At 45.9% G+C, this 27,629-nt stretch overlaps 1 protein-coding gene and 1 long non-coding RNA gene across 6 annotated transcripts in view; one reads left to right on the forward strand and one right to left on the reverse strand.

The window, feature by feature from the left end:
- LOC147639439 (uncharacterized) overlaps window positions 1-27,077 on the reverse strand; it is a 29,314-nt gene extending 2,237 nt beyond the window's left edge. For 4 of the 5 annotated variants that reach the window (XR_015264891.1, XR_015264888.1, XR_015264884.1 and 1 more), the window contains exons 1-2: window positions 26,943-27,077; window positions 1-126 (exon numbers count right to left, since the gene is read on the reverse strand). This is a non-coding gene — a long non-coding RNA (uncharacterized LOC147639439). The remainder of the gene's footprint in view (window positions 127-26,942) is intronic. The other variant, XR_015264890.1, reaches the window with a different exon arrangement.
- Window positions 7-27,011, forward strand: LOC147639441 (uncharacterized). The gene is made up of 5 exons (XM_086791360.1): window positions 7-102; window positions 22,172-22,246; window positions 22,367-25,942; window positions 26,119-26,190; window positions 26,888-27,011. Exons 2-5 carry the CDS (start codon window positions 22,172-22,174, stop codon window positions 26,891-26,893), a joined length of 3,729 nt encoding a protein of 1,242 aa, XP_086647486.1. The 5' UTR covers window positions 7-102; the 3' UTR covers window positions 26,894-27,011.
- Window positions 27,078-27,629: the final 552 nt, after the last annotated feature.

Consider the following 27,629-nt stretch of genomic DNA (forward strand, 5'->3'; position numbering starts at 1 on the left):
ATTAAGCCAGTTTGTGACAAGAAGTGCTTACTGCTGCAGAACTTTGATATAATAGGGAAGCATGTTCGCTATGTCACCTCCCTTCTCGGGGCCAGTGTGAGAGTAAGTCTTTTGATTTCACCTCTTCTAAAGAAAAAAGGAGCAATGTAATGTGGTGTAATGAACGCAATGCCTTTTGAATCAGATAATGCCCCAAATAATGGAATTGTGAATGCTGCTCTTTATGTACACACATGCACAATTTATGATTGTGGTGGATGCCAGCAGGCATGCAGGTGCACGTACACATGAATTGTAGATGCCAGCATGCATGCAAGTGCACTCACACATGAATTGTAAATGCCTACATGCACACATGCATGCACCAACACATTCGAGTGCGTGCACATGCACAGATACATGTACACACACCTAGAAAGACATCCACAGAGAGATTTTATAAATGTCTACTAAAGACCCAATGGATCTATGAGACCAAAAGTGTTACATATGTCTCATGTGTAAGCTGAAGATCATAAACATAAACATGGAAACATAAAAAAGCCAAAGAAATCAGGGCCCCATACTACGCGGGTCGTATATGTACAATGATTAGTAAGGCCAGTGCAATCAGTGGGGCTCATCATAGATCCTCCTCCTCTGTGACAGCATACAAGGAAGCAATATCCACTGTCTAGAGTATATCCCGGATCTGGAGCCGACAAGAGGTTGGCTCAGATCTCGGGGGGGCAGGGGCATCTAGCTCTCTCAAGGGACTACGCAGTCCCTAATTCCATGTGTACAAGGAGCTAGTGGGTCTCGGGTCCAGGGGTAGTCACCTGGTGAACTCAGGTGTCCACAGTCACCTTGTCCTACTGATCTTGTCTCCCTGTCTGAAGCCTCAATAAGGCCTCTCGGTGATGATGCAGCTCTAGTAAGTAGAGGCCCAAACACCTATGATCCCGGTAGTGCATCACCTGTCTCAGAGAACCAAATCCCTCCCTGAAGAGAATGACATCTCCCCCATGTCTCGTAATACACAGCGCATTAGAATAGGTAGTGCTCCTCGGGCTCTATCTCCTTGGTCACGCATAGTCTGCAAATCCTCACCTCTTGCGGTATGCCCTTTGCTCTGTTCGTATAAGTATCAAGGTTTCTCACTAAAACCATCTTGCATGAGTTTGAGAAAGTGTGAGAAGCTCTGGCAGGGACAACCATGTTCTGCTTGTGTGAAGGCGCACCAGATCGAGATGAATGATGCAGTTGATGATGCTGGCCGACTAGAGCACTTCACAACTTGCTGTTGATCAATGTTTTTATGCTGGCCGATTGATGCCTGTAGGCATTTTATGTTAGCCGACTGAAGGTTCGAGGCATGCATAGGCTGCCGACTAGACCTTAGCCCCTTCTATGGGCTGGTCAGGCTGCCTACTATGCTCCATGGCCCTTGGCTGGCCCATAGTATCTGAAGAATTCTCCAAGTGGGTAAGAGGATTGACACATGCAAACTCTCTATGGGCTATGGAGATTGACCTACGTAGCTCGTGCCTGACATGTCCCGGACTAGGGCTCACAATGGGGTCGTAGCATACGACAATATTCCTAAAAAAGGTATTCTTACTATATGAATGTTGCATTGATGTAGAGCCAGTGTGTCACACAGCACTCCAGTGCAAGGTGCATGTGACATTCCCTCCTGCTTACCTTGGCGGCAGGTTCATGGCTTCCAAGTAGTCTGCCCAGAGTTGGGGGTAAAGAATTCTTTGTCGAGCCATATGGCTTCATGGGTACCACGGTCCTTGAACTTCGTGTAGAATTGTCTTTGTCTTCGACCGGACCATGCTTCCATCTGTGGAGGAGAATGTGTTCAAGCTCAATAATTTCGGCTTTGTCTACCACGTCTAGTTGTTACTCATCTGCAGTATCTTGCAACACTGGACCAATGTAGGGCTTCAACTAAGAAACATCGAAAAATATTATGCATAGTCCAACTATCTGAAGCTTAAGCTTCATGGAGACATCATTGATCTTTTTGATGATAGGAAAGGATCCGAAGTTGCGAAAGGAGAGTTTGGGACAATGTTTGCCCACTTGCTTCAATCTCTGCTTCATTATCCGGAGATAAATCCAATCCCCTTCTTTAAAGTTGACATCTCGTCTTGACTTGTTGGCTTGCCTGGTGTATGCTTCCTATGCTTTGGCAAGGCACTCCTTGAAAGACTCAATAATCTCTGAAAAAGTTTCGATGGGCTTGTTGGCCTCCAAGGAAGGTGACACCATTCCCGTAAGAAATGACGAGAAACAATAACCAAATACTACCTCATACGGAGTCCAACCAATGCTAGATAAATGAGTGTTGTTTAGGATGGCCTGAACCAAAGGAAGATAATGCTCTCACTTGACTGCGTGTCATGGCAATACGATTTGAGAACATCAAATGCCAATTGATTATAGATTTCTATCTGGCCTTCTATCTGCGGATGGAATGCAATGGACAAATGCAACTTGGTCCCAAAGTTATCGAATAATACTCTCCAAAAATTTGAAGTAAACTTGTGATCCATGTATGATGTTATTGTCCTTGGCAATCCTCCTATGGGGTACCAATGGCGAATGAACAGGTGAGCGATGTCTTCGGCTGTGGCCGTTTGCTTGCACGGGATCAACATGAAAACCTTATAGAATATCTTGGAAAGGGCCTTCAGGAACCAACAAAGGCTGAAGCAACCCTGCCTGTTTCGTATGAGGAACCTTCACTTTCTGGCATGTCTAGCATGCTTGGACATGTTGATAGACATCCCATCTCATTTTAGGCCAATAGAATCATCGCTCTACCTTCTCCAATGTACTGTGGATGTCACCAGTTGGCTCCCTCACCCGTCGTGAGCAATGTTTTATACACTAGGTGAAACCAAGGTGTGAACAGGGATCTTTCCACCCACAGAAGAAAGTGGGAACATTAACTAGCAAGGTTTTGGCCTGAAAGATGGCATTTGGGCAAAAGTACCATAGGATTTTCGTCATTAAAGAGAGGAAATAGTGTTTTCACACCCTACTAACAAAGGGGTGGACATATTATTATTATTGGACAAGTATATGTGGACAAAACAAGTCGGGCAGCCCCCTTTCTCTACAATCGGGCAGCCCCCCTTTCCCCCACCCTGTTGCTCCGGCCGTACCAGCCGTACAGCATAGCACCTCCTACATACGCTGGTCATACAAGGTTCAGCAGTAGTGGTCCACATGTGTGAAGCCCAAGAGCTGATTTGAGGCCTATTTCAGGGGCTTCTCTCGGTGACTGTTCCTCTGCTAACTCGAGCTGAGTTGTTCCTCTCTCAAATATTTGTGGAAAGATCTGGTGTTGTGCACACCCGCACCTTGGTTATTGTAAAAAGCTTCTCATTGAATAAAGAAGATTCCTACGGTGGGCCGGCCGTTCCGGCTTAGTGCGGTGTTATTGTATTATTAATGGTTCTTCCGTTGTATTTTCATGCTCTGTCCCGTCTTTGAAGTGTTGGTCTACTATCGTTATAATTGTTGGTGGACCCTGACGCTGTGACATTGGTAATAGAGCAAAGGCTTTCTCGGAAGCAAGAGGTTTCCTTCCAAGAGAAAGGGAAAAGATCAGAAGTGGGGACTACACTGACCAATAGTTTTGCTATTAAGCTTATGGAAGCAGTCAAGAGCATGAGCAGTAGACAGCTTGGTCTAAGGATTTATGGATTCACAGATTTGATCCTCGAAATATGGAGTTGGTTTTATGTGCCCGTGTTCAGCACTCTTTCCATATGGATTATTGTGGATTATAAATCAAGCTTACGAGCAAGGTATATAGAACTATTTCTCAAGATATCTTATGCGTATGCTGAGGATTTTTTTTTTTTGGCTTCATGACGAACCTGGCAAAGAAAAACTAAGTATACTTTGAGTTTTTGCAAAGTTGTTGCTTTTTGCAATTTATTGTAAGTGTTTTGGACACTTAACCCTCGTATGCCTGTACAAGGAAAATTATGTGTTGTTTGTTTGTCTTGAACTGTTTCAGGTACACATAATGGTTGAAAATCCTTGTTTATATGGTTTTTCTTACGGATATGTCCAAGGACTATGGACAAAGTTTCTGGCATATCTTTGTTTGAGGATTTATAAATATACGAGGGTTTGGCACATCTATATGATTATCATTGGCTTCTTTTTGCTTGGATGGAGTATGTTTTTTTTGGCTCCCTTTATTTGGGATGCAATGGACTTACGAGACTCATGGATATCTCATGGATCGAGGAATTTTCTATGGATTTCTTTGGCAGCCGAAATGCCTATAAAACTATGTCGCAAACATGTTTATTGAGAACCAGGATCTCTATGCCTGTGATTTATTGTGATCTTATGATATACTGCAGCCATGGAAGAGTTGGTGACTCTAGTGAGTGAGTATATGGACTCATGGAAGAGTTGGTGACTCTGTCCAGTGAGAGGAGTTAGTGACTCCATCTAGTGAGAGAAGTTGGTGACTCTGATCTCGTACTATCTGAATTCATGGGATCATGGAAGAGTTGGTGACTATGTCCAGCGAGTATTTCATGAACTCATGTAAGGGTTAGCAACCCTAGTGAGTGACTCTAGGTTAGTGACCCTGTGAACTCATGCAAGAGTTGGTGACTCTAGTGAGTCAATATCTAGACTCATGGAAGGGTTGGTGACCCTAGTGAGTGAAGTCTCGTGTGGAAGGGGAAACCCTGGTGAGCATGTATGGCTTCATGGAAGGGTTGTTGCCCTGGTGAACCCTATGGACATGTGAAGCATGTTTAGCTTGGGCATGCGTATGGATCATAGGGGTGGTGTCCTTATGCAGTCCAATGGCATGGATCTCTCTCTCTCTCTCTTGTGCTATGATTTTCTGCACTGCGTTTTGCTCTTGTGTTCCCAGATCTGGTCAACATCTCCGCTGCGTACTCTGACATGGTATCAGAGCCTAGGCTCTAGATAGTTCTTGGGATTTGTGTGAGCAAGAGGGGGACTGCTGTGTTGCTGATTGGTGGACCGTACGGGACTGGTCGGGAAGAGGAGAAGCAAGAGGATGGCGGGCTGATTTGCTGGACAGCCACTTGCAGGTGTTAGTTCCCACCCACCCACCCTTTTCAGAGTACATCCCCGCAATGGCAGATCTGTTTGAGATGGCCGAGAGGCATGTGAAGATCCTGACACTCCCCACGTTCCCGGTGGACCGTCAGTTGGACGGGAACAACTACGGCATATGGAAGGTTATGATGGAATTTGTTCTAGAGTCTTACGACCTCGCTGATTTCGTCGTTGTTGGGGTTCCACGGCCGGAAGTAGAGGAAGGGGAGTTACCATCGATCCGAAAGGACCAGGAGGCTCAGACACAGATGTGGGATCGTGTCAACGCCAGGGTCCGTTCGTTTATCTTTCTCAACTGCACACCGCAGGTAATCAATCATGTAAAGCATATGACGCTGGCCAGAGGTATATGGCAGCATTTGGCCTCTCTTTACAACAGGGTATCGCCCATGAAGAGGGTTTCCTTGGAAGTACAGATGCGGATTATGAGTCCTACAAAGTCGTCGACGATGCGGGAGCATATTAACAAGCTGCAGGCTCTTCAGCACGAAGTTCTTCAGGTTTGGAAGGAGATATCGTCAGAGGACATGGCCATAACATTGCTGTCGCACTTTCCCTCTCCGTACTCAGCATTTTACTCGTCTTTGATTACCAGTGGCAGGATCAGCACCATCATGTGGGAGGAGCTTGTGCCCATGGTCCTGGACCAGGAGGAATGATTCACGAACCCTCCTCAGGGTGGAGGTTCGGAGGCCTTAACTGGCCAACGGTCGAAAGACCGTAACACGGGCAAAGGGAAGGCTTCGTCGGAGAAGTCTTCTGAGAAGAAGTCCGTTACTGACCGCGAGAAACTAAAGGCAGAGAGGACCTGTAATGATTGTGGTGAGAAAGGCCACTATTGGAGGCAGTGTCCCAAGCGGAAGACCGAGAAGGGTGAAGATTCCTCAACAGCAATCATGAAGACTCCGGCTTTTGTGCACCTGGAGGTGGTGGACACCGATGTTTCATTTTCTTCGTGCAGGGAGGAGATTGGAGGACTCTCCACAGCGGATACTCGAGAGTGGATTCTAGATAGTGGTGCTTCCAGGCACATGACTCCTTCCCGTTCCGGTTTACAAGATCTTTGCAGGTTTTCTGGTCACATTCTTACTGGGGATACATCCACTATCCCAGTTCACAGTGAGGGCAGGATGGAGATAGTTCCCGATGGCAAAGGGGGGAAGCATTCCTCCCAGGTGTTGTATGTTCCGTCACTTGGTTTTCATCTGTTGTCAGTGCATCAGGTTTGCAAGACTGGCGTACGGGTGGAGTGAGTTTGATGAGCACTTTGTTGCTCTCCAGGACAAAGCAACAGGCCAGGTAGTTTGGGAAGGTGGAGTGGAGAATGGAGTTTACAAGCTTTCGGCACTCTCTCTCCCAGGTCCTCAGGTTTGTGATGAGTGACACTCTGGTAATGGCCACTTGTATGTGGATACGCTGTAGGTGCAGGCTTTCCGAGACCAGATGGTGGATAGCTTGTCAGTAGATGGCAGCAGTTGGCAGAAACTCTCCAGTACTAATGTTGGTAGTTCTTGTGTTCGTCAGTCAGAGAAAACTGAACAGGTAACTTATGCTCTAATGTCTCGTAGTATTCGAGACAAAGAACCTCCTATAAATGAGGATGTTCTTTCCACGGGGACCTTTCGGAAAACCAGGCAGGTGGCAGTTGATTACTTGCAGAAGGAGGTGGTTTCTCCAAGCTTTGTGGTTTCGGATTCAGAGGGGGTGGTTGACAGGTTTCAGAAGGCCTTGCATGGTCTGGTTTTGCACCATAACAGGTGTTGATCCTTGTGAGCAGTGTGATGCCTCTTTGACTCAGAAGCTGATCTGGTTGATGGACATCAGATTGGACGGAAGCTTCTTGATGAGGCACTTGAGCTCATGGTTGTGGATGACTCTTTGGGAGGCAGGATTGCGTTTCCTGTGGTTTCTGCGGCATGCGAAGGATCATGGACTCTTGTACACAGGAGGGGGATTGTTGGATGGAGTCCGACTCCACGGTTGGAGTGACTCAGTTTGGGGAGGAGCTTCGGACACAAGGAGATCTACTTCAGGCCCAGGAGCAGTTTTACGAAGCAGTAAGAGGCAATCATCTTTTGCCTTGTCGCGGACAGCGGCAGAGTACCGGGCTGTTTGTGATGCTGCTTGTGAGGTGGTGAGGATGCAGAGGTTGCATTGCAGGATTGGGCTTCCACTGGAGGAACCCATGGTCATCCAGAGGCACTTTGTTCGTGAACAGATCGTTGCTGATGACATCTTGCTAGAGTTCTGTTCGACGGAGGACAGTACGGTGGACCTCTTCACGAAGTCGCTATCTCAGGATTTGCTCAGGCGGCACCCCAGCTCCTTGTGGTTGGTTTCACAGCCAGGAGCTGAGAGGGGGTGTTAGAAGTCATCTCCTGTCTATTTTTATACACCAGGGCCTTTGTTGTGGGTGTGCCCGCCCTTATGAGGTGTTTTTCATTTTTCCCCACTCTCCGTATTTTTCCCCATTTTTTCCCTATTTTTCTGTGGCATGGGAGGCAGTCTAGTAGTGGCAAGAGGACCTTGAACCTGGCCGACTGCATCTGTGGAGATTCTGGAAGTGGCCGACTGCACTGCATGAGTCGTGGGACTTCTCTGATGCTGGCCGACCCACTCTGCTGCTGGCCGACTGTGATTTTTCAGTCGTGGAGGTTTCTTGTGTCCAGTCGGCTGCCCTACAGCAGGCCGACTGCTGATGGGGGCCATATAAAAAGGCCCCCAGCCCCTTGTCATTTTTTGTATCATTCTCAGGATCTTCTTGTGTATATAGAGCAGAGTTACATGCCTCTATCTCTCTCTCTCTTGTGCTGTGATTTTCTGCACTACGTTTTGCTCTTGTGTTCCCAGATCTGGTCAACATCTCCGCTACGTATTTTGACATGAACATGGATCTTTCCACAAAAGAAAGCGGGAACATTAACTAGCAAGGTCTTGGCCTGAAAGATGGCATCTGGGCAAAAGTACCATGGGATTTTCATCATTAAAGAGAGGAGATAGTGTTTTCACACCCTATTAACAAAGGGGTGGACATATTATTATTATTGGACAGGTCTGTGGACAATTCAAGGCCCCTAACTCCAAGCTTGGGGAAAAGTTGCTATTTTGGGGGGCAAAGCCACTTATGGCATAAAGGGGAACAGCGGGTCAGGTTCCAGACATTGTATCAGATCCACCATGATGTAACTTTTGGTCTCATAGGTCATTATGGCCTTTTGAAGACGTTAATATAACATTTCATTTCATTTCATTTCTCTCTCTCTTTGAGAGACATGCGCCTATTTCATCAGCAGTCTGGCAGATCTTTGTCTCCCTCTCTACAGCCGTACAGGAGCTTCAGGCAGCAATACCTCTACCTACCTCTCTCTCTCTCTCTCTCTCTCTCTCTCTCTCGTGGCCGTACTGTGCTACAGTCATGCAGCCCCCCTTTCCCCCCGGCCGTACAGCATACAGCCTTGCCCCTTTTCTTGTGCAGGCCATACACAGGGTACAGTGGTCACCTCTTCCTTGCTTGTGCCGTTTGTACTGAGGGGTACCAGCCTTACAGCACAACACCTCCTGCATACGCTGGTCATACAGGGTTCAGCAGATGTGGTCCACACGTGTGAAGCCCACGAGCTGATTTGAGGCCTATTTCAGGGGCTTCTCTTGGTGACTGTTCCTCAGCTAACCGGAGCTAAGTTGTTGTTTTGGCAATTGACCGCTTATTCCCCCGAGCAACCTGCTGAGATTCACTAGTTATGCGCGCAGCATACACCAAGCAGATACAAACATAACACAAAAAAAACAGACACTGCCTTCAAGCTATGGTAATCGTCTACTGTAAGAAGTACAAAGACGCAATGGCTTAAGAGACAACCTTACTCAACAATATAAGAACGGAGATGAATATACAGAGACACAATCAGGAAAGAAACACATATACAGGATATATAAGTAGAAGAACAGTCTTGCTTTATTCCAAAGATGAAATATAATACAAATGGCAGCTAGCCTTGCAAAGCTCCGGATCCACCCTTTTATATTGCCTGCTTGAAGTATCCGTTGGTACTGTGATTCCCTTGGTATTAAGGTGCACCAACTGGTGTTAAGGAAGTGTCATTGGCAGTGCTGACATGTAGGGCCACTACCCAACGGCTATTGCGGCTTGGCCCACGGCACAGGCTGGCCAACGGCCAACAGTTGGCATACGTGAGTGTGAATACCGGGTGTGAATCCGTCTACATCCAAATGATGGGATACAAGTGTACAACTCATCTTCTTAGCCGATTAAGGAGAAATGGCATCCTCAGAGCTGCCAGCTGCCCATATCAAAGAGATAATGACCTGCTGGTCCTTCGCTATGCCATAAGGACGAATGAGGACTTTCTTTTGCTCCTCAACCTCACCTCTTGCCTATCGTCAAATACCACTGAGTGTACTGCGTTTAAGGTGGGTAAGAGTTGGATGGCATTAGTTGCCAATGTGGGAGGTGTAGATGCAGCCGTAGCGGTGGCTACTATGGCTACTGTGGAGGCAGAGGTCTTGGAGGCTTGGACCATAGTCACAAGAAACGCCGTTCCGAGTACATAGGAACATGGGAACGTCCTTCATCCACAAGCTGGAACGCAAGAGCATGCAAGAACGGACAAATAGCCAAGATCACCATGTGCACATTCCAAGAACGTGTGGAACGCAATCTGAGAACGTGCACTCAGCCGGGAACGCCTATGTGGAGAAATTTGATGAACGGCCATTTCAATTAGTGGGCAGCGTCCATTTTTTCTAACATGGGCATCATGGCCCGTGGGTGCTTTTTTCTTTGTGGGCATCGTGAGTTTTTTAATGTGGCTAGTGGGACATTATTAAAATGTAACCCACAACCCACGAAAACTACTACCCGTAACCCACGACCCACTGACCCAACAACACTTTTTGCTTTTTCCTATTTTTTGACCAAGAATGGTGCTTTTTCCTATGCCAACCTGAGGATCCCTGTTCCCATGTGTCCATCAGCCAGTCCAAAGTGTCCGGGCATGAGTTCCATCATGTGAAAAGAGCTTGGAGGACCAAATAGTTACATTCCCTCCCTCTTATATCACAGTTGTCCTCAACTATGGGGTACAAATATTCCATATGATCATGGTACTAGCCCCATCTGGTGCTCTTGTGCATCTGGTCTTTCCTCATATATGTGGCGCCTTCTACTCCTCTGGCAACATCTTTATGCCTTTCTTTGACCGATGTCCTTGTTCTTGATGGTACATGTTCTTCATATCCTGTCACATATTAGATAAAATAAATGCATACTCACCTTCTGCAAAAACTAGACACAAGCTAGTCAACAAACAAGCATGCATCATTCGCGTCTACTAGTATTCTAGGTATTGGCCAGGTAGTGTGGAGCCCAGTGGACTATCACATGCCATAAATCCAAGCATTGTCTACACATCAAAAACAGCACACAAAGTCAAAGAATTTCAAACATACATCAGCATGCAATGCACAAGTAACGATCCTCCTATTCATGGATTGTCCTGTCTGGTTTCATCGAAACCGTGTTGAGCCATCTGGTTCCCAAGGGAAACCGCTCAGACTATCCTCAAGGCCATCTGGTCGCAATGACCACCCGAGAAGTCTTCCATAGTCATCTGGGCCATCTGGTTGACCGCCCGACTATGAAATCCAATACAGTCATCTGGGCCATCTCGTCGCTATGACCGTCTGACTGCGAAATCCAATACAGTCATCTAGGCCATCTCGTCGCTATGACCACCCTTGATAGACAGGGTAAAGTGGATGTGGTTCCTCTTTACTTCGCTAGAAAAAATAATAATCATCAGTATAAATATATACAATGAAGAGAGCTAAAGGTACAATCCCTTCCTCTAAATCTCTCTTGATCACAAGACGTTTCAAACCTGTACTTCAAATACATCTAGACCAACTGCTTCCTCATAAACTCGAAGAATATCTGGGTAGTCCTTGGAGTACTCTTCTGGCATCCATTTCGCAACCATAGAGGCGAATAGTTCTTAAACTTCAAGAGGAATTTCCTAACCATTGTTCTTCCTCTTTTTCTCACGGAATGGAATACAATCTGTTCCAGCTGTAAGATTTCTTCTTGTTCTTCCACTTTTGGTGGATCCTCCAATACAGGTTCCTCTGGGGGTAATACTGTGTATGGCTTCAATAAGCTGACATGAAAGGCATTATGTATCCTCCAATGATCTAGAAGGTCCAATCGATAACATACATCGTTGATCTTCTTGGTAACCTGAAAAGGTCCATAGTATCTGGGGGCTAGCTTGGGTTCCTTGTGATCCTTAGCTTTTGACTTTCTAAGTCTTGCTCTTTCAAATCGCAATAAGACCCAATCCCTTTCTTCAAAAGCGAGCGACCTTCCTTTTGTGCTTATCCGCAGCTTTCTTTTGCTTGGCTTGAGATGTTTCAATAGCCTTTCTAACCTTTGCAAAGGCCGTATCCAAATCTTGAACAAACTCATCCTCATGAAAGATCTCTTCCTTGGTCTTTAAAATGGACAACAACAATGATTTTCCATAGATAATCTCAAAAGGAGCTTTGCCTGTCGAAGAGTGAACAATATTGTTATAGTCAAATTCAACCAATGGCAAGTACTTCTCCAATCGATCTTTGGCTTCGAAAGCATAACACTTTACCATATCCAAAATAGGGAGGTTTGCAATCTCACTTTGCCCATCTGTTTGAGGATAATAAGCCGAAGAGAAATTCAACTTTGTCCCCATGTTGTCAAAAAGTGCTCTCCAAAAGAAACTGGTAGTTCGAGGATCTCTATCCCCTACAATGGATTTGGGTAATCCATGATGCTTGAAAATCTACTGAATAAACAATCTCGACATGATCCGTGCAGATAGTCTTCTTCACTGGAATGAAGTGGGCTTCCTTACTGAATCTGTCAATAATAGTTCATATTCCATCATTCATCTTGACTTTGGTAACCCAAAGATGAAGTCCATAGTAATACTTTCCCATGGAATATTGGAAATTGGCAAAGGTTGTAATAATCCTACGGGTTTTTGTCGATCAAACTTGACCTTTTGACAAACCAAACATTCTCGAATATATTAAGCGATGTCTCTTCTCATGCTAGGCCAATAGAAATAACTCTCCAAAGCCTGAGTTGTTGTCATGATTCCACTATGTTCCATATAAGGTGGGACATGGCATTCTTCCATTACCTTTGGTCTCAAATCCTTGGTCACACATAAACGGATTTGCATCATAAGAAACCCTTCCTTGATGACATAAGAGGTCACCAAGACTCCATTGTGCAACCTATCCCAGATGTCCTTGAAATCTTCATCTGTAGCATAAAGATCTTTCATCATAGTGAAGTCCAAATGATATCCCATAGAAACTACATGGGTCATGGATCTTCGAGATAGAGCATCTGCTACTTTGTTGTCTTTACCATGGGTATGCATAATCTCAAAATGAAATTGGGCCAAATAACTAGCCCATCTTATATGCTTTTCTGATATCTTAGGTTGAGACATAAAATACCTAAGACTTTGATCTTTGATGATCCATCTTGATAACAAACTCAACACCCATAAGATAGTGCTTCCAAATCTTGAATGATAGCCATCAATTCTTTCTCGTATGTTGTTGCGGTCTTTTCGGCTCCTTGAAGTCTTCAACTCTCATAGGGCCACAACATGGCCCTCCTGGTTCAAGACTGCTCCAAAGCAATCTCCTGAGGCATCACACTCTACCATAAATGGTTTTGATAAATCTAGAATAATCAATACTCGTCCTTTGCTAGCATAAACCTTAAGTGCTTCAAAGGATTCTTTTTCAGCTTTGGCCCACCGAAATCCCATGGCTTTCTTTGTCAAATCATGCAATGGACTTGCTACCACGGCAAACCACTTGATGAACTTCCTGTAGTAAGAGCATAAGCCAAGGAAACTTCGAACTGCATGCACACTAGTCAACTCTGGCCATTCCATATTAGCCTTGACCTTATCTGGGTCCATCCTGACCCCTTCCTTGGACACTATATGGCCCAAGTAGTGAATCTCTGACAAAAAGAACTCTCTCTTCTTGCCATTCACATACAACTTGTGCTTCCGCAATTCCTGAAATACCATATCCAAGTCTTTCGATGCTCCTCTTCATTCTTTGAATGCACAATAATGTCATCAAAGAAAGTAGCTACAAACTTTCTATGTGCTCGAAATATTCTTTCCATCATTCGGTTGAAAGTAGCCGGGGCATTGGTAAGACCAAAAGGCATCACCAAATACTCATAGAGTCAAAAGGTAGTCCTGAATGCGGTCTTGTGAATGTCCTCTGGAACAATCCTGACTTGATGGTAACCACTCTTCAAACCGATCCTGCTAAAGATAGTGGCTCCATCCAATCTATCTAGGATATCATCAATCCTAGGAATAGGAAACTTGTTCTTTACAGTGATCTTGTTAAGAGCCCTATAATCAATACACATACGCCAAGAACCATCCTTTTTCTGAACCAATAAAACTGGGGAGAAAAAAGGTGATGAGCTAGGTCGAATCAAACCCTTTTCCAAAAGCTCGGTCACTTGCTTCATGATCTCCTCTCATTGAGCCTGAGTCACTCAATAAGGAGGTCTGTTAGGAGGTGAGCTTCCTAGCATGATGTCAATCTTATGATCTTCCGGTCTCTTTGGAGGTAGTTCTCCTAGAAGAGTATCTGCAAAACAATCTTCATACTTCTTTAGGAAATCCTTCCTTTCATGATCAAGAGTTGAGAGTGACTCATCACTCTCAGATTCCTTAAGATCCCTTACATATATCAAGTACGAGGAAATAGATTGCTTTATTGCTTTAGGAACTTGTACATGACTAATGAGCGGAACGGAATTCCCCTCAACTCCTACATCAAAAGTTCCTCTTGCCTTTAAAAGGAAACCTAATCTCGTTTCTAGCCCAATCAATGGCCGGGTCTATCTTCTTATGCCCAACTTTGCCAACAATAAAGTTCTCATGATCTACATAGTCTCCAATATGCAAGCGAAGCTTTCCCAAAATAGGAGTCACCTCAGCTGACATTCCTTCAAAAGCGGCACCTGCAGTAATAGAAGTTTCAAACCTATCCGGAGGAAGGTTCATGGCTTCAACCACTCGTGGGTGGATGTAGTGGTGGGTAGCACCACTATCAAAGTGGATAAGCACGGGTTGGTTTGCCACTGTCCCAAGCTTTGAAAAGTTTCCTCTTCTCTAGTGGTGTGTCATCTTGATGTTGGAGTTCTTTCGGTAATACATTACTTTGGGGCGGTTTGGCTTCTTGATTTGGTCTATCAAGACATTTTGCAGCCATGTGTCCTTTCTTTTCACATTGGAAACATTTACCTTCTTTGACATACTCCTCAAGTCGCTTGTGGGATAGCTTCTTTTGGTACAATGGGGGTTTATCCTCATTCTTGTTCTTCTTTTCTTGTGGCTCATTCCTTGCTTGAGATCCTCCTTTGAACCTCTTCTTTTGAGATGAATCTTGATTCTCGTTCTTTGATTTGCCCACCATCCAAGGCATATGTAGAGCTTCGGCTTGCAAGGCTTTGTCTTGAGCTTCCTCCGAGTTTTAGATCCCACCATATAAACTGCTTGCATAAGCTTTGGTTGTTATCCATTGACAAACTTATGCATTTCCATCAATGATGGGATGGGAGTATATGAGGTAAACTTCAATGAGACGGCTAAAAAATTATTAAGATATGTTGCCATGCTTTCTCCGGCTTTTCCTTTACCTCATCCCATTCCTTCTACACATTTGCCTTGAAGCTTGCGGGAAGAAACTTTTTGTTGAACATGGTTTTGAAATCGGTCCATGAAGTAGGCTCAATTCCATCTTGTATCACTTTTAGCCACCAATTCAAGGCGGCATCCTTCAAATGCATACGTGCCATACGGAGTTTGGACTATTCGGAGAAGTCCTCTCCTCCAAAGGCGGCGTCAAACTATTTGATGAAGGATAGGGATTTCTGGGTATCCTGCTTTCCATAAAAGATATCAAACTTTACGCTTTTCTCTCCCGTCCACTTTGCCGGTTGAAGAATCCTTTGCCATCTTCTCTTTTGCTATGCCTAAGGAAGCTGCATCAGATAGAGCAAGTCTAGAGGTAACTTCTCTATGAGTGATGGATCGGGTAGCTTTGGGTTCCACTCCAACGGTAACCCCTTTAGCTCGTAAGTATGCTTTGGCGGCTTCCACACCTTTATCAGTGGCCTGGTCTTTGATAAAGTCTTCAAACATCTGAGCTCTTTTGTAGTCTTGGTCCTTCTTGGTTCTCCAAGCTAGGAACTCTTCATCCTGAAGATACTGTCTGAACTTTTGAAAATCTCGGTATTCTGCTGATGTCAATGGTCATGGTCTCATGAGAGACAGATACGCGGCCTTGGATCCCTCCTTGATGTTCTGGGTTGGCTTCGTAGTTGTTCCCTTCTTGAGGCCCTTGGTCTCCCTCAACTCTGAACGTGGTTCTGTCACCCCAGAAAAGATTTCTTCAAGAGAAATCCTTGCTCTGATACCACTTGTCACGTGCATCCCGCACTTGGATGCCACGTAGACATATCCTACAAAAGGTGTAGGACCTGGGATGGTGAACTGGTCCCATGTGAGCCCAGTCCGGGACGAATCAGCCAGGGATCCATCTCAGTCGTCCGAGGTCACGTGTGCATTGTCCTGCACAGGAGTCCAAGGTCAAGTGTGCACTGTCCTGCACATGAAACAGTGCCAGTCCACGCTGTGAGTCCCTCTGGAATCGAGTGATTCTGTGTATCTGGTATGGTACCGGATGCCAGATCACTGTGTAGTTAGTTAGAGTTTGCTTTTAGAACAAGAGGCTAGCCCATAGGGCTACCCCAAGTCTTAGTGTGGGCATGGGGATGGTGTGAAACCACCCCCATGAGGGCCAAGAAGGCCCTAGCTGAACCCACCAGCCATGGAGGGACTGTAGGACAGCCCTAGGGACAGGGTAGGGGAAAACATACAAGATATGCAGCCTTTGTATGGCTGTAGGGCAAGTATGGGGTAGCCCATACAGGTTGCCAAGTCGTTCAGGGCAGCTCTTCTCCATGATGCCCATGACGCCATAACAGGTGGTCATAGGGGCATGAATTCTACTCTGGAGAAATTGGAACGGTAATATTATTAGCCAAAGATGAGGCGAGATGTGTTTACATATGTACAACGCTGTGATATTTGTCAAAAGGTGAAAGCTCCTCGTGGAAAGAAGATAGGGTTGTTACAGCCCTTGCCAATTCTTGAGGGTCCTTTCCAAGATATTTCGATGGACTTTGTCACAAATCTGCCTCCCAGTCCGAGTAAGCGTAATACGCAGTGCTTAACTATTGTTGATAGATTTAGCAAATTTGTTATGCTTATTCCTTGCAGGGCCAATGTGACCGCCGAGGACATTGCCCAATTGTTCATTCGACATTGGTACCCAATTGGTGGGATTCCTAGGACCATAGTGTCAGACCGAGATGCCAAGTTTACCAGTCATTTTTGAAGGGCATTGTTTAATAACTTTGGTACTGATTGAATTTTTCCAGTGCATTCCACCCACAGACGGAGGGCCAGACAGAGATATACAACCAGTTGGCCTTTGATGTACTGAAGTGTTATGTCCACGATCAACAAGGTAAGTGGAATCATATTTGCCTTTAGTTCAAGCTGTTTTGAATGATTCTTTTTCTTCAGCTATTGGCAGGACTCCATATGAGGCAACGTTTGGAAGACCTTTCCAGTCGTTGTTGACCAGGACCTCGTCTTCAGTACCTGAAGCGAACAGAGTGACGGAGTCTTACCAGGAGATTTTAGAGTCAGTAAAAGACAGATTGGCTAAAGCGCAAGAGGCCTACACTCGACAGGCCAATAAAGACCGAAGGGATATGAAGTTTTCGGAAGGGGATTGGGTTTATCTTCGGATTATGAAGCAAAGGTTGAAACAGGTGGGCAAGCGATGCCCAAAGTTGTCTTTCAGGAGCTTCGGACCTTTTCCCATCAGGAAAAAGATTAATTTCTCATTTTTTCCCACTCTCCATATTTTTCCCTATTTTTACCAGGTGTGGGAGACTGTCATGAGTGGTCCAGATGATAGGCGACTGGTTCTACTGCTCCTTATCTTTCTCTGTAGCTGGCCAATTCCACACGTGTGGTGGCCGACAGACTGGAGCTGGCCGACTACCATTTATGCAAGTCGGGTGTTATTTTGCTGCTGTCGGCTGTCCTTGTTGCAAGCCGACTGGACCATAGGGGCCATATAATATGGCCCCTTGCCCCACACATGTATTCAGTCACCAGGATTTTCTTGTGTATATATACCAGGATTTTCTTGTGTATATATAGCAGAGTTACATGCCTCTCTCTCTCTCTCCTTCTCTATTGCTGTATTTTTCTGCAGTGCACTTGCTCTTGTGTTCTCAGATTTTTTCATCATCTCCGCTGCATATTCTGACATGGTATCAGAGCTCTGGCTCTTGATAAATCTTGTGAACTGTGTGAGCAAGAGGGGGGCTGTTTTGTTGCTGATTGGTGGACTGTTTTGGACTGTTCGGGAAGAGGAGAAGCAACAGGAAGGCGGGCTGATTTGCTGGACAGCCACTTGCAGGTTTAAGTTCTTCTTTTTTCCCACCCACCCACCCTTTTCAGTTACATCCCCGCAATGGCAGATTTACTTGAGATGGCTGAGAAGCATGTGAAGATTCCGACACTCCCCACGTTCCCAGTGGACTGTCAGTTGGACGGGAACAACTACGGCATATGGAAGGTAATGATGGAATCTGTTCTGGAGTCTTATGACCTTGCTGATTTCATTGTTGTTGGGGTTCCACGGTCGGAGGTAGAGGAAGGGGAGTTACCCTCGATTCGGAAGGAACACGAGGCACAGACACAGTTGTAGGATCGTATCAATGCAAGGGTCCGTTCTTTCATCTTCCTCAACTTTCATTTCTCTCTCTCTCTCTATGCTGATTGTTCTTGCATCAAGTGCTCTCTCTCTCTATTCTCTATCTATGCTGATTGTTCTTGCATCAAGTGTTCCTATGCAATGCTTAGGACTGAAAGAAGGCTCCTAGAGCTTCCGCATGTGACACAAGAGCCCCCCCACGCCCGTTATTGCCTCATATAGTGACATCACAAACCAAATCACGCCATGTGGTAATTGGAGCTTCTGCAAGCATCCAATGAGGCGAGATGGAAGGACCAAATCAAAAGCTTTGAGGAGCTCCATAAAGTAGCAATACACATGCTTCCGTCATGATCTTGCTTCGTCTATGAGAGCCCGTAGAGTGAATATTGTTAGCAGTCATCTCCTCTCTGTATATTTACATGTCCGCCCGATTTAGGTGTTTTCTCATTTTTCCCCACTCTCCATATTTTTCCTTATTTTTACCAGGTGTGGGAGGCTGTCATGAGTGGTCCAGGTGATAGCCGACTGGTTCTGCTGCTCCTTATCTTTCTCTGTAGAGCTGGCCAACTCCACACGTGTGGTGGCCGACAGACTGGTGCTGGCCGACTACCATTTATGCAAGTCCGGTGTTATTTTGCTGCTGTCGGCTGTCCTTGCTGCGGGCTGACTGGACCATAGGGGCCAATGGCCCCTTGCCCCACACATGTATTCAGTCACCAAGATTTTCTTGTGTATATATAGCAGAGTTACATGCCTCTCTCTCTCCTTCTCTATTGCTGTATTTTTCTGTAGTGCACTTGCTCTTGTGTTCTCAGATTTTTTCTTCATCTCCGCTGCATATTCTGACATGGTATCAGAGCTCTAGGCTCTTGATAAATCTTGTGAACTGTGTGAGCAAGAGGGGGACTGTTTTGTTGTTGATTGGTGGACTGTTTTGGACTGTTCGGGAAGAGGAGAAGCAAGAGGAAGGCGGGCTGATTTGCTGGACAGCCACTTGCAGGTTTAAGTTCTTCTTTTTTCCCACCCACCCACCCTTTTCAGTTACATCCCCGCAATGGCAGATTTACTTGAGATGGCTGAGAAGCATGTGAAGATTCCAACACTCCCCACGTTCCCAGTGGACTCTCAGTTGGACGGGAACAACTACGGCATATGGAAGGTAATGATGGAATCTGTTCTGGAGTCTTATGACCTTGCTGATTTCATTGTTGTTGGGGTTCCACGGCCGGAGGTAGAGGAAGGGGAGTTACCCTTGATTCGGAAGGAACACGAGGCACAGGCACAGTTGTGGGATCGTGTCAATGCTAGGGTCCATTCTTTCATCTTTCTCAACTGCACACCGCAGGTAATCAATCATATCAAGCATATGACGCTGGCCAGAGGTATATGGCAGCATTTGGCTTCTCTCTATAATAGGGTATCGCCCATGAAGAGAATCTCCTTGGAAGTGCAGATGCGGGTGATGAATCCTGCAAAGTCGTCGACGATGCAAGAGCACATCAACAAGCTATAGGAAGTTCTCCAAGCTGGGAAGGAAATATCATCGGAGGATATGGCCATCACGTTGCTGTCGCATTTGCCCTCTTAGTACTCAGCTTTTGACTCTTCTTTGATTACCAGTGGCAGGCTCAGCACCATCACATGGGAGGCGCTTGTGCCCATGTTCTTGGACCAGGAGGAAAGATTCACGAACCCTCCACAGGGCGGAGGTTCGGAGGCCTTAACTGGCCAACGGTCCGAAGGCCGTAACAAGAAGGGCAAAGGGAAGGCTTCACCAGAGAAGTCTTCTGAGAAGATGTCCGACGCAGACCGCGAGAAACTGAAGGCAGAAAGGACCTATAATGATTGTGGCGAGAAAGGCCACTATTGGAGGCAGTGTCCCAAGCGGAGCACCGAGAAGAGTGCCGAATCCTCAGCAGCAACCGTGAAGACTCCAACTTTTGTGCACATGGAGGTTATAGACACGGTGTTTCATTTTTCTTCGTGCAGGGAGGAGGTTGAAGAACTCTCCGCTACGGATACTCGGGAGTGGATTCTAGACAGTGGTGCTTCCAGGCACATGACCCCTTCCCGTTTAGATTTACAGGATCTCTGTAGATATTCTGGTCACATTCTTACTGGGGATACATCCACTATCCCAGTTCATAGTGAGGACAGGTTGGAGATAGTTCCCGATGGCAGAGGGGGGAAGCATTCCTCCCGGGTGTTGTTTGTTCCATCACTTGGTTTTCATCTGTTGTCAATGCATCAAGTTTGCAAGACTGGCGTACCGGTGGAGTTTGATGAGCATTTTGTTGCTCTCCGGGACAAAGCAACAGGCCAAGTAGTTTGGGAAGGCAGAGTGGAGAATGGAGTTTACAAACTTTCAGCACTCTCTCTCCCAGGTCCTCAGTTTTGTGATGAGTGGCAGTCTAGTAATGGCCACTTAAGTGTGGATATGCTGCAGGTGCAGGCTTTCCTGGACCAGATGGTGGATAGCTTGCCAGATGATGGCAGCAGTTGGCAGGAACTTTCCAGTACAGATGTTGGTAGTTCTTGTGTTTGTCAGTCAGAGGAAACTTTACACGTAACCTATGCTCTGATGTCTTGTAGTATTCGGGACAAAGAAACTCCTGTAGTTGAGGAAGTTCTTTCCACGAGGACCTATTGGAAAGCCAAGTAGGTGACAGTTGATTCCTTGCAGAAGGAGGTGGATGTTGCACATTCTCCAGGCTTTGTGGTTCCGGATTCAGAGGGAGTGGTTTACAGGTTTTCGAAGGCCTTCGAGTGGTCTTCAGCAGGTTTCCAAGACTTGGTATCCCACCATAATAGGTGTTGATCCTTGTGAGCAATATGATGCCTCCTTGACTCGGAAGCAGAATTGTTCATTGATCTGGTTGCTGGATACCAGATTGGACGGGAGCTTCTTGATGAGACTCTTGAGCTCATGTTTGCAGAGGACTCTTTGGGAGAGGCAGGATTGCATATCTTGTGGTGTCTGCACCATGCGAAGGATCTTGGACTCTTATACATAGGAGGGGATCGATGGATGGAGTCAAACTCCACAGATGGAGTGACTCAATTTAGGGAGGAGAGCCAGACACAAGGACCTTGACATCAGGCTACAGTTTTTCCATTGGCTCAAGCGCAGTAAGAGGCAGTCATCTTTTGCCTTGTTGTCGACAGAGGCAGAGTACCGGACTCCTTGTGGTGCTGCTTGTGAGGTGGTGAGATTGTAGAGGTTACTTGGCAGGATTGCGTTTTCATTGGAGGACCCATGGTCATCCAGAGGCATTTTGTTCATGAAAAGATTGTTGCTGATGACATCTTGCTAGAGTTCTATTCGTCGGAGGACAGTGCGGTGGACCTCTTCACGAAGTCTCTATCTCAGGCTTTGCTCCGGCGGCACTCCAGCTCTCTGGGGTTGGTTCCACATCCACGAGCTGAGAGGGGGTGTTAGCAGTCATCTCCTGTCTGTATATTTACAACAGGGCCTCTGTTGTGGGTGTGCCTGCCCGATTTAGGTGTTTTCTCATTTTTCCCCTCTCCATATTTTTCCCTATTTTTACCAGGTGTGGGAGGCTGTCCTGAGTGGTCAAGGTGATAGCCGACTGGTTCTACTGCTCCTTATCTTTCTCTGTAGCTGGCCGACTCCACACGTGTGGTGGCCGACTGCCATTTATGCAAGTCCGGTGTTATTTTGCTGCTGTCGACTGTCCTTGCTGCAGGTCGACTAGACCATAGGGGCCATATAAAATGGCCCCTTGCCCCACACATGTATTCAGTCACCGGGATTTTCTTGTGTATATATAGCAGAGTTACACGCCTCTCTCTCCTTCTCTATTGCTGTATTTTCTGCAGTGCACTTGCTCTTGTGTTCTCAGATTTTTTCTTCATCTCCGCTGCATATTCTGACAAATACATGGTCCAATGTGGAGAAATTTCTCCTAAAACCTGCCAGACCAACTGCCCTAACTTTTTGGTACATTATGAATATACTGAAAATATAGCTCTCTCTCTCTCTCTCTCTCTCTCTCTCTCTCTCTCTCAGGACATTGATTTGTGCACATTCGTCTGAGGTGAGTTGAGAGATTTGAGCTGAATGAGCTATTTTTGGCATTGTATAGCTGCTGTTAATTAATTTTTCACAACAATCTGGCAGATGCTTCCTGAAGAACATGAATTCCAAGTTTCGGCACCTGGCTCTAAAACGATGACTCTTGTTTCATCAGATCCAGTATGTATAATCAACTAGTTAGCCTAACAAAGGCAGAATATAGTTTGAAAGAAACCAAAGTAAGAATATTTCACTTTGTGCATATCCCTTACTTCAAGAAGTCCTACAAATCTGGTGCAGGAAGACCTTGATTCTTGGGTCGAGGCAGTGGAAACTTCAATAGAATATACAAGGCAGGCGGCCAGAGCTGCAGACATGGCAACCACCCCATCAAGAAAGAAGCGCAGAAGCCGAGCTAGCAAGATGCACAGAGTGCAGTGGGACAATGGCAGCCTCAATCAGGATGCCCAGCATCCAAGCAGCGGATGCCAGGAAAGCAGTGGATGCCAGGATCCGAGCACCAGTGCAGAAGTTGCACAACCCGGCCAGCAGTTTCTGCCTGATGCATCATCACATGAGACTTCTGCTGGTATTGGAAATCCCCTTCAAGAAGGATTCCACTCTAATCACCATTCAAGGGCTGCAAAAAGGGAGAGCAAGAAAGAAAGGTCTAGTATGAAAGACCTGAAAAAGCAATCCAGGGCAATGATGTGTCTTGAGAATGCACTAAATGAAATGAAGATAGCCATCAGTAACATCAGGACAACGAGGAGGCCAGGGGCTGCCACATGGAACAAAGCAAACCTTTCACCTCCAAGGTCAGAGCACCTACAAAGTAGGCCAGACTGGGAGAGCAGGCAATGGCAGCCAAGCATAGAAAGCAATTATATAGATGCTCTAATTTCCCCAAGAACACATGACACATTGATGTCTTCGCATCCTCCCAGAAGACCATGGGAGGCTTTGCCTAAAGTGGAAGCAGGAACAAACTTGCCAAGAAATCACGTCGCTTGGAAAAGCCAAAGATTGGAGGACCCAAACAGCTTAGGCCCTACGTCTAGGGAGGACGAAATCTCAAGATGGAGAAACGACAGCCATGCCTCACCTCGCATGAGCACCACACAAACAATCGCTCAACCAATCACTACAGACCAGCGGAGGTCAGCCTATACAGATTCAGAGCTGTATGGGATGACATCATCAGACGAGGAAGAGTATGGGTATCCTCCAAAAGGGGGTGATACAGGCAGCTCATCCACAAGGGTTATTACAAACAATGACTTTGATAGCAACCAGAAGTTAACCTTGAGTACAAATGAAATGGTATCAGAGTTTGTTGTGACCGGGAGGAAAAGTACAAGCATGCCACTTGAACATCGAGTATCTAACGGTGCATTCATGGCTGATGCAGACAACATGGAACTAGCACATCAACGGCGTCAGTCAGAGTTCACTGCAGCCCCCCGAACAAGCAGGGTGAAATCACTTGATCTCAGTGCTTCACGAGCTTCTAGAGTGACATTTTTACCTCAAACAGATGCCACAGATCTAGCAGATGAGGAAATGCAAGCCTGCTTTCAACCTGGAGCAACACTGCCTACCTCTAGTATACCATATAATCCTGTTGCCAAGGGAGGCAATGAAGACTCTGGAATAAGCAACAGGCAGTCTGTAATGCAAACAAGTCCAGGAGTTCAAAGGATGCCAGAGGGAGACGTGAGATTTGTAGCAGAAGCAAACACATATGTTAAGCATACCTTTCCAGTAACAAGTGAAATCGAAGCAGGATTGTATAGAAAAACTTCCATCTTCTCAGACACTCAGAGGATGTCTAGACTACCGTATGAATACAAGTCTTCAAATCAAGAACCCCACATTGTGAACCAACAACCCCATATTGCAAGTCAGCAGTCATCATCAGACTACTTTTCTCCCAGAGAGTTGTATACTGAGCAGAAAAACATGTTCCCTGAAGAAAGACTCTCCTTTAACCAACGGGCAGATGCAACCAACGCGCGGCAAAGTCAAGCCCAACTCATCAGCCAGCAACCTAATGGATATCCCAGCCCCAGACAATCATACACGCTTGTGCCAAATCCAACCCAACTTAATGAACCTATGAAGCAGTACATTGACATTTCAAGAAGCTTCGCACAAGAAGAGGGCCAGAGAACTACTGATGGAGGGGAACCCACCATCTTTTGGGAAAGGCCAGATTCTTCAGGATCAGCTATGCCTCCTGGCCAAGCCGATATATACCCACCCAGCAGATGGCACAGCCAAACCAATCAGTACCAAGAGATGGTTCAAGAAGCAGAAACAGCACCAGGACCAGCTGTGTACGGCAGCCAAGCCGGTATGTATCCACCACCCAGCAGGCAACACAGCCAAACAAGCCAGTATCAGGAGATGGCTCAACCAACAGAAACTGCTCCAGGGCCGGCTGTGCGTTCCAACCAAGATGGCATGTATCCACCAAGCAGGCGGCATAGCCAAACAAGCCAGCATCAACAGATGACCCACGAAACAGAGATTTCAGATGGCCATTCATATGAGAGCTCAAGAAGAAATTCATTACAATCTTCTGGGTCTGAGAAGTATCACTTGGATGGCTTGGCAGTCCAGATTGCTGCGGGAGCAAGTGGAGCATCAACAAGAAGCAATTTCACCTTACAACAGGGTGCGATTGGAAATGAGCAGGTGTTCTACATACAAAACACTGCGCACGCGAGAAATAGCACGGCAGCGGGTGATCCCATGACGCTAAAGAACTCAGATCTTGGTCAGGATTTCATTCCTGGACCTGAGCTGCTCAGTAGGAGGCAAACTCAGGCTGTTCCAAACCAGCAACCACCTCTACAAATTGGCCACGAAGTAAGGAACTCTTTCCAACCAACAGCTTATCCAGTGGCCCAACTCCCTGAAGTTACAGCAGCTCCAACAAACGCCTTCAGAATCTCCAAAGCTGAAGCTGAAAATACCACAGATGGGACAAGTGTGTCATTACCACCCAATCAATATCCAGCAGAGAGAAGAGCATCCTACAGAGAGGATCGTGGTTATGAAACATTGCAAATCCCTATTGCAGAATTAGCAACAAGCAGCCAGACACTTCCACAGCAGGACCCTAACTTTACAAATATGTATGTGAAGAAAAATGAGCTAGAGCCAGCCAGAACCTCAGAGACTTCTGCAACCTATGACGACATGGGAGGCCCAAAACCGACAGAGGAGATGGGTCCTACTGTTCAAGTAAGCGACATTGCAGAGCTTGTAAACAGGCTTGTTAGAATAACTGCAGGAGATGAGTTGGCAGGAGAGGCGGCCACCCTGCAAGGCATTCTTGACAAGGGCTCCTTAGGCACAGGGAATGCTGATTCTTTGCCAGCTTATAACAACATGCCTCAAGATCCAATGAGTGGAGCATGGGATCGACAGAGGAGCTTGCCGGGAGTAGTGGATGAAGCAGCATCATCATACCAGGCATCTCAAAGAAGCTCATCCCAGTTGAGTAGCCATAGAGTATCCATGAGCACACTTCAAGCTCCAGCAGACATTATGGTGTTGAACTCTAATCAAGATATCAGTACTGCCCTTCAGCTGCAAGGACTGAATCTGTTGGGTAGGGATGGATCTTCCACTAGTGGCCCTATCACTCTGAAGAGTGCAGACGGAGAAGTGATAATACTAGGAAAAGAGAGGCGATCTTCTGTAGATCCTCTCACGCCTAGAGCAGGAGAGCAAGCACAAACGAGTGTACTCAATGGTCGGATACAAGTAAGCAAAGTTCAAGAAGAGCTTCTTCATGATCCTAGACAACCTAGCAGGCGACAAAGCCAAGCAGGCGCAGGACCACAGAACCTTGGAACACCAAGTGTAAGAAATCAGGAAACAAAGCCTATGTAAAGTACACCTAACTAAAGCAAAGGCTGTAGTTAGCACAAGAAGACCACCTCTCTAGTTAGTAAAAGCTAAAGGAAAGAGAGCTTTCTCCTTTATGACAAGCTCTATGGAATTTATGACAAGCTCTATGGAATTTATGTTTATTGCAGGGTGAAGGGGATGCATGGTCACTTGCAATACTCAAACCAGGGACCCCAGCCCAAATTTTCAAGTTTGAAACGGTATGAACCAAAGTCCTCTCTGTTACAGTTTACTCTTAAAACCCTCCCTCCCCTCCCCGATACACACACACACACACACACACTAGAAATAAGAAAATCTCTCTCTCTCTCTCTCTCTCTCTCTCTCTCTCTCTCTCTCATATTGTGGGGTAGAAATGGCTAGTGGGATTGCCCTTGGGATGACATGGACCCACCTAGGTTCAAGTCTCTCCGTCAATTGGTCTTTCTAGATCAATAAGTCAACGTTAAGCAGTCTCGTCTCGTCTCTCCTCTCTCTCTCTCTCTCTCTCTCTCTCTCATATGTTTATGACATCCAGTTATTCATGGAACATATGTATGTACTCATTTTCAGTCTCATATACCCCTTCATAGACCCCTTGGGTCTTTAGTAGATGTATAATACAATCTCTCTCTCTCTCTCTCTCTCTCATGCTCTCGTGTTGCATTCTACCAACGTTAATACCTCTCTCTCTCTCTCTCCCTCTCTCTCATGTTTCTGACATCCAATTATTCATGTATGTACTCTTTTTCAGTCTCATATACCCCTTCATAGACCCCTTGGGTCTTTAATAGATGTTTAATACCATCTTTCTTTCTTTCTTCTCTGTGTGCACACACACACGTGCGTGTGGAAACAGCTTGTATCATTGTTCATGAAGAGGTTGATAATCTTACAGTATGTGTTTTGATGTACCAGCAATGAAGACGTAGTCTGCGAAAGACAACTGATTTCAGCAGAAGAGAGAGCGCACCTGGAGAAGAGTGAGCTACAGAGAGAGCTGGCTTGCAGTAGGAGGGGGGTCTCCTTGAGGATGTGGCTATTCATCTACATCATGACGATGAGATGATGCTGTTGTAGCTTCTTCTCTTTCTTCGTCTTCTTCTCTCTGCCTTGTGCCCGAGCCGACAAAGAGAGTGGGGAGGTTTTCAAAGGAGGCCCCTCTCTTGTGTGCGCGAGCGCGCGCTTTTGAGAGATTTGCTTTGGCCAGCTCACCCCGGCATGGTGAGTGAGATGTGCATGGAAGCTCGGCACCCTCGTGTTGGTGTCCCTTTTTTTTTCTGTATTTAATGAGCAAGACACGCCTTGGATTTTTTATTTTTATTTTTTTAAGTTGCCCTTCGGTTTCAAAATCTGTGCGCGTTAATTATTAAGGAGCAGCCTTAGATTTTTTAATTTTACTTTTAGTTGCACCCTTGATTACAAATAGGGTACCCAATTGAACATTTCCGAGGACCCTATTAAGTTTTTATGAGTCTTGTATAGCCGCAATCGTTTTTCCTTTTTTGGGGGATCAATAATAATTACATATATATTAACTTAGAAACTGCAGTACAACCAAGTCAGATCTAAACTACTAATCTTTACAAATCATTTCAGTCTTCATTTAGAATTTTACATAAAAAATCCCATCTCTCTTCCTCCATCAAAAAGCAAGACT

This window comes from Cibotium barometz, chromosome 4, assembly GCF_041138505.1.
Source record: "Cibotium barometz isolate CiBa-2024 chromosome 4, ASM4113850v1, whole genome shotgun sequence".
NCBI classification, from domain to species: Eukaryota; Viridiplantae; Streptophyta; class Polypodiopsida; order Cyatheales; family Cibotiaceae; genus Cibotium; species Cibotium barometz.

Bases quoted from the DNA above. Each gene is read 5' to 3' on its own strand.
- LOC147639441 (XM_086791360.1), top strand. From the start codon at position 22,172: ATGCTTCCTGAAGAACATGAATTCCAAGTTTCGGCACCTGGCTCTAAA. The intron at 22,247-22,366 runs GTATGTATAATC...AATCTGGTGCAG, and splicing joins CTCTTGTTTCATCAGATCCA to GAAGACCTTGATTCTTGGGT. The intron at 25,943-26,118 runs GTAAGAAATCAG...TGTTTATTGCAG, and splicing joins AGAACCTTGGAACACCAAGT to GGTGAAGGGGATGCATGGTC.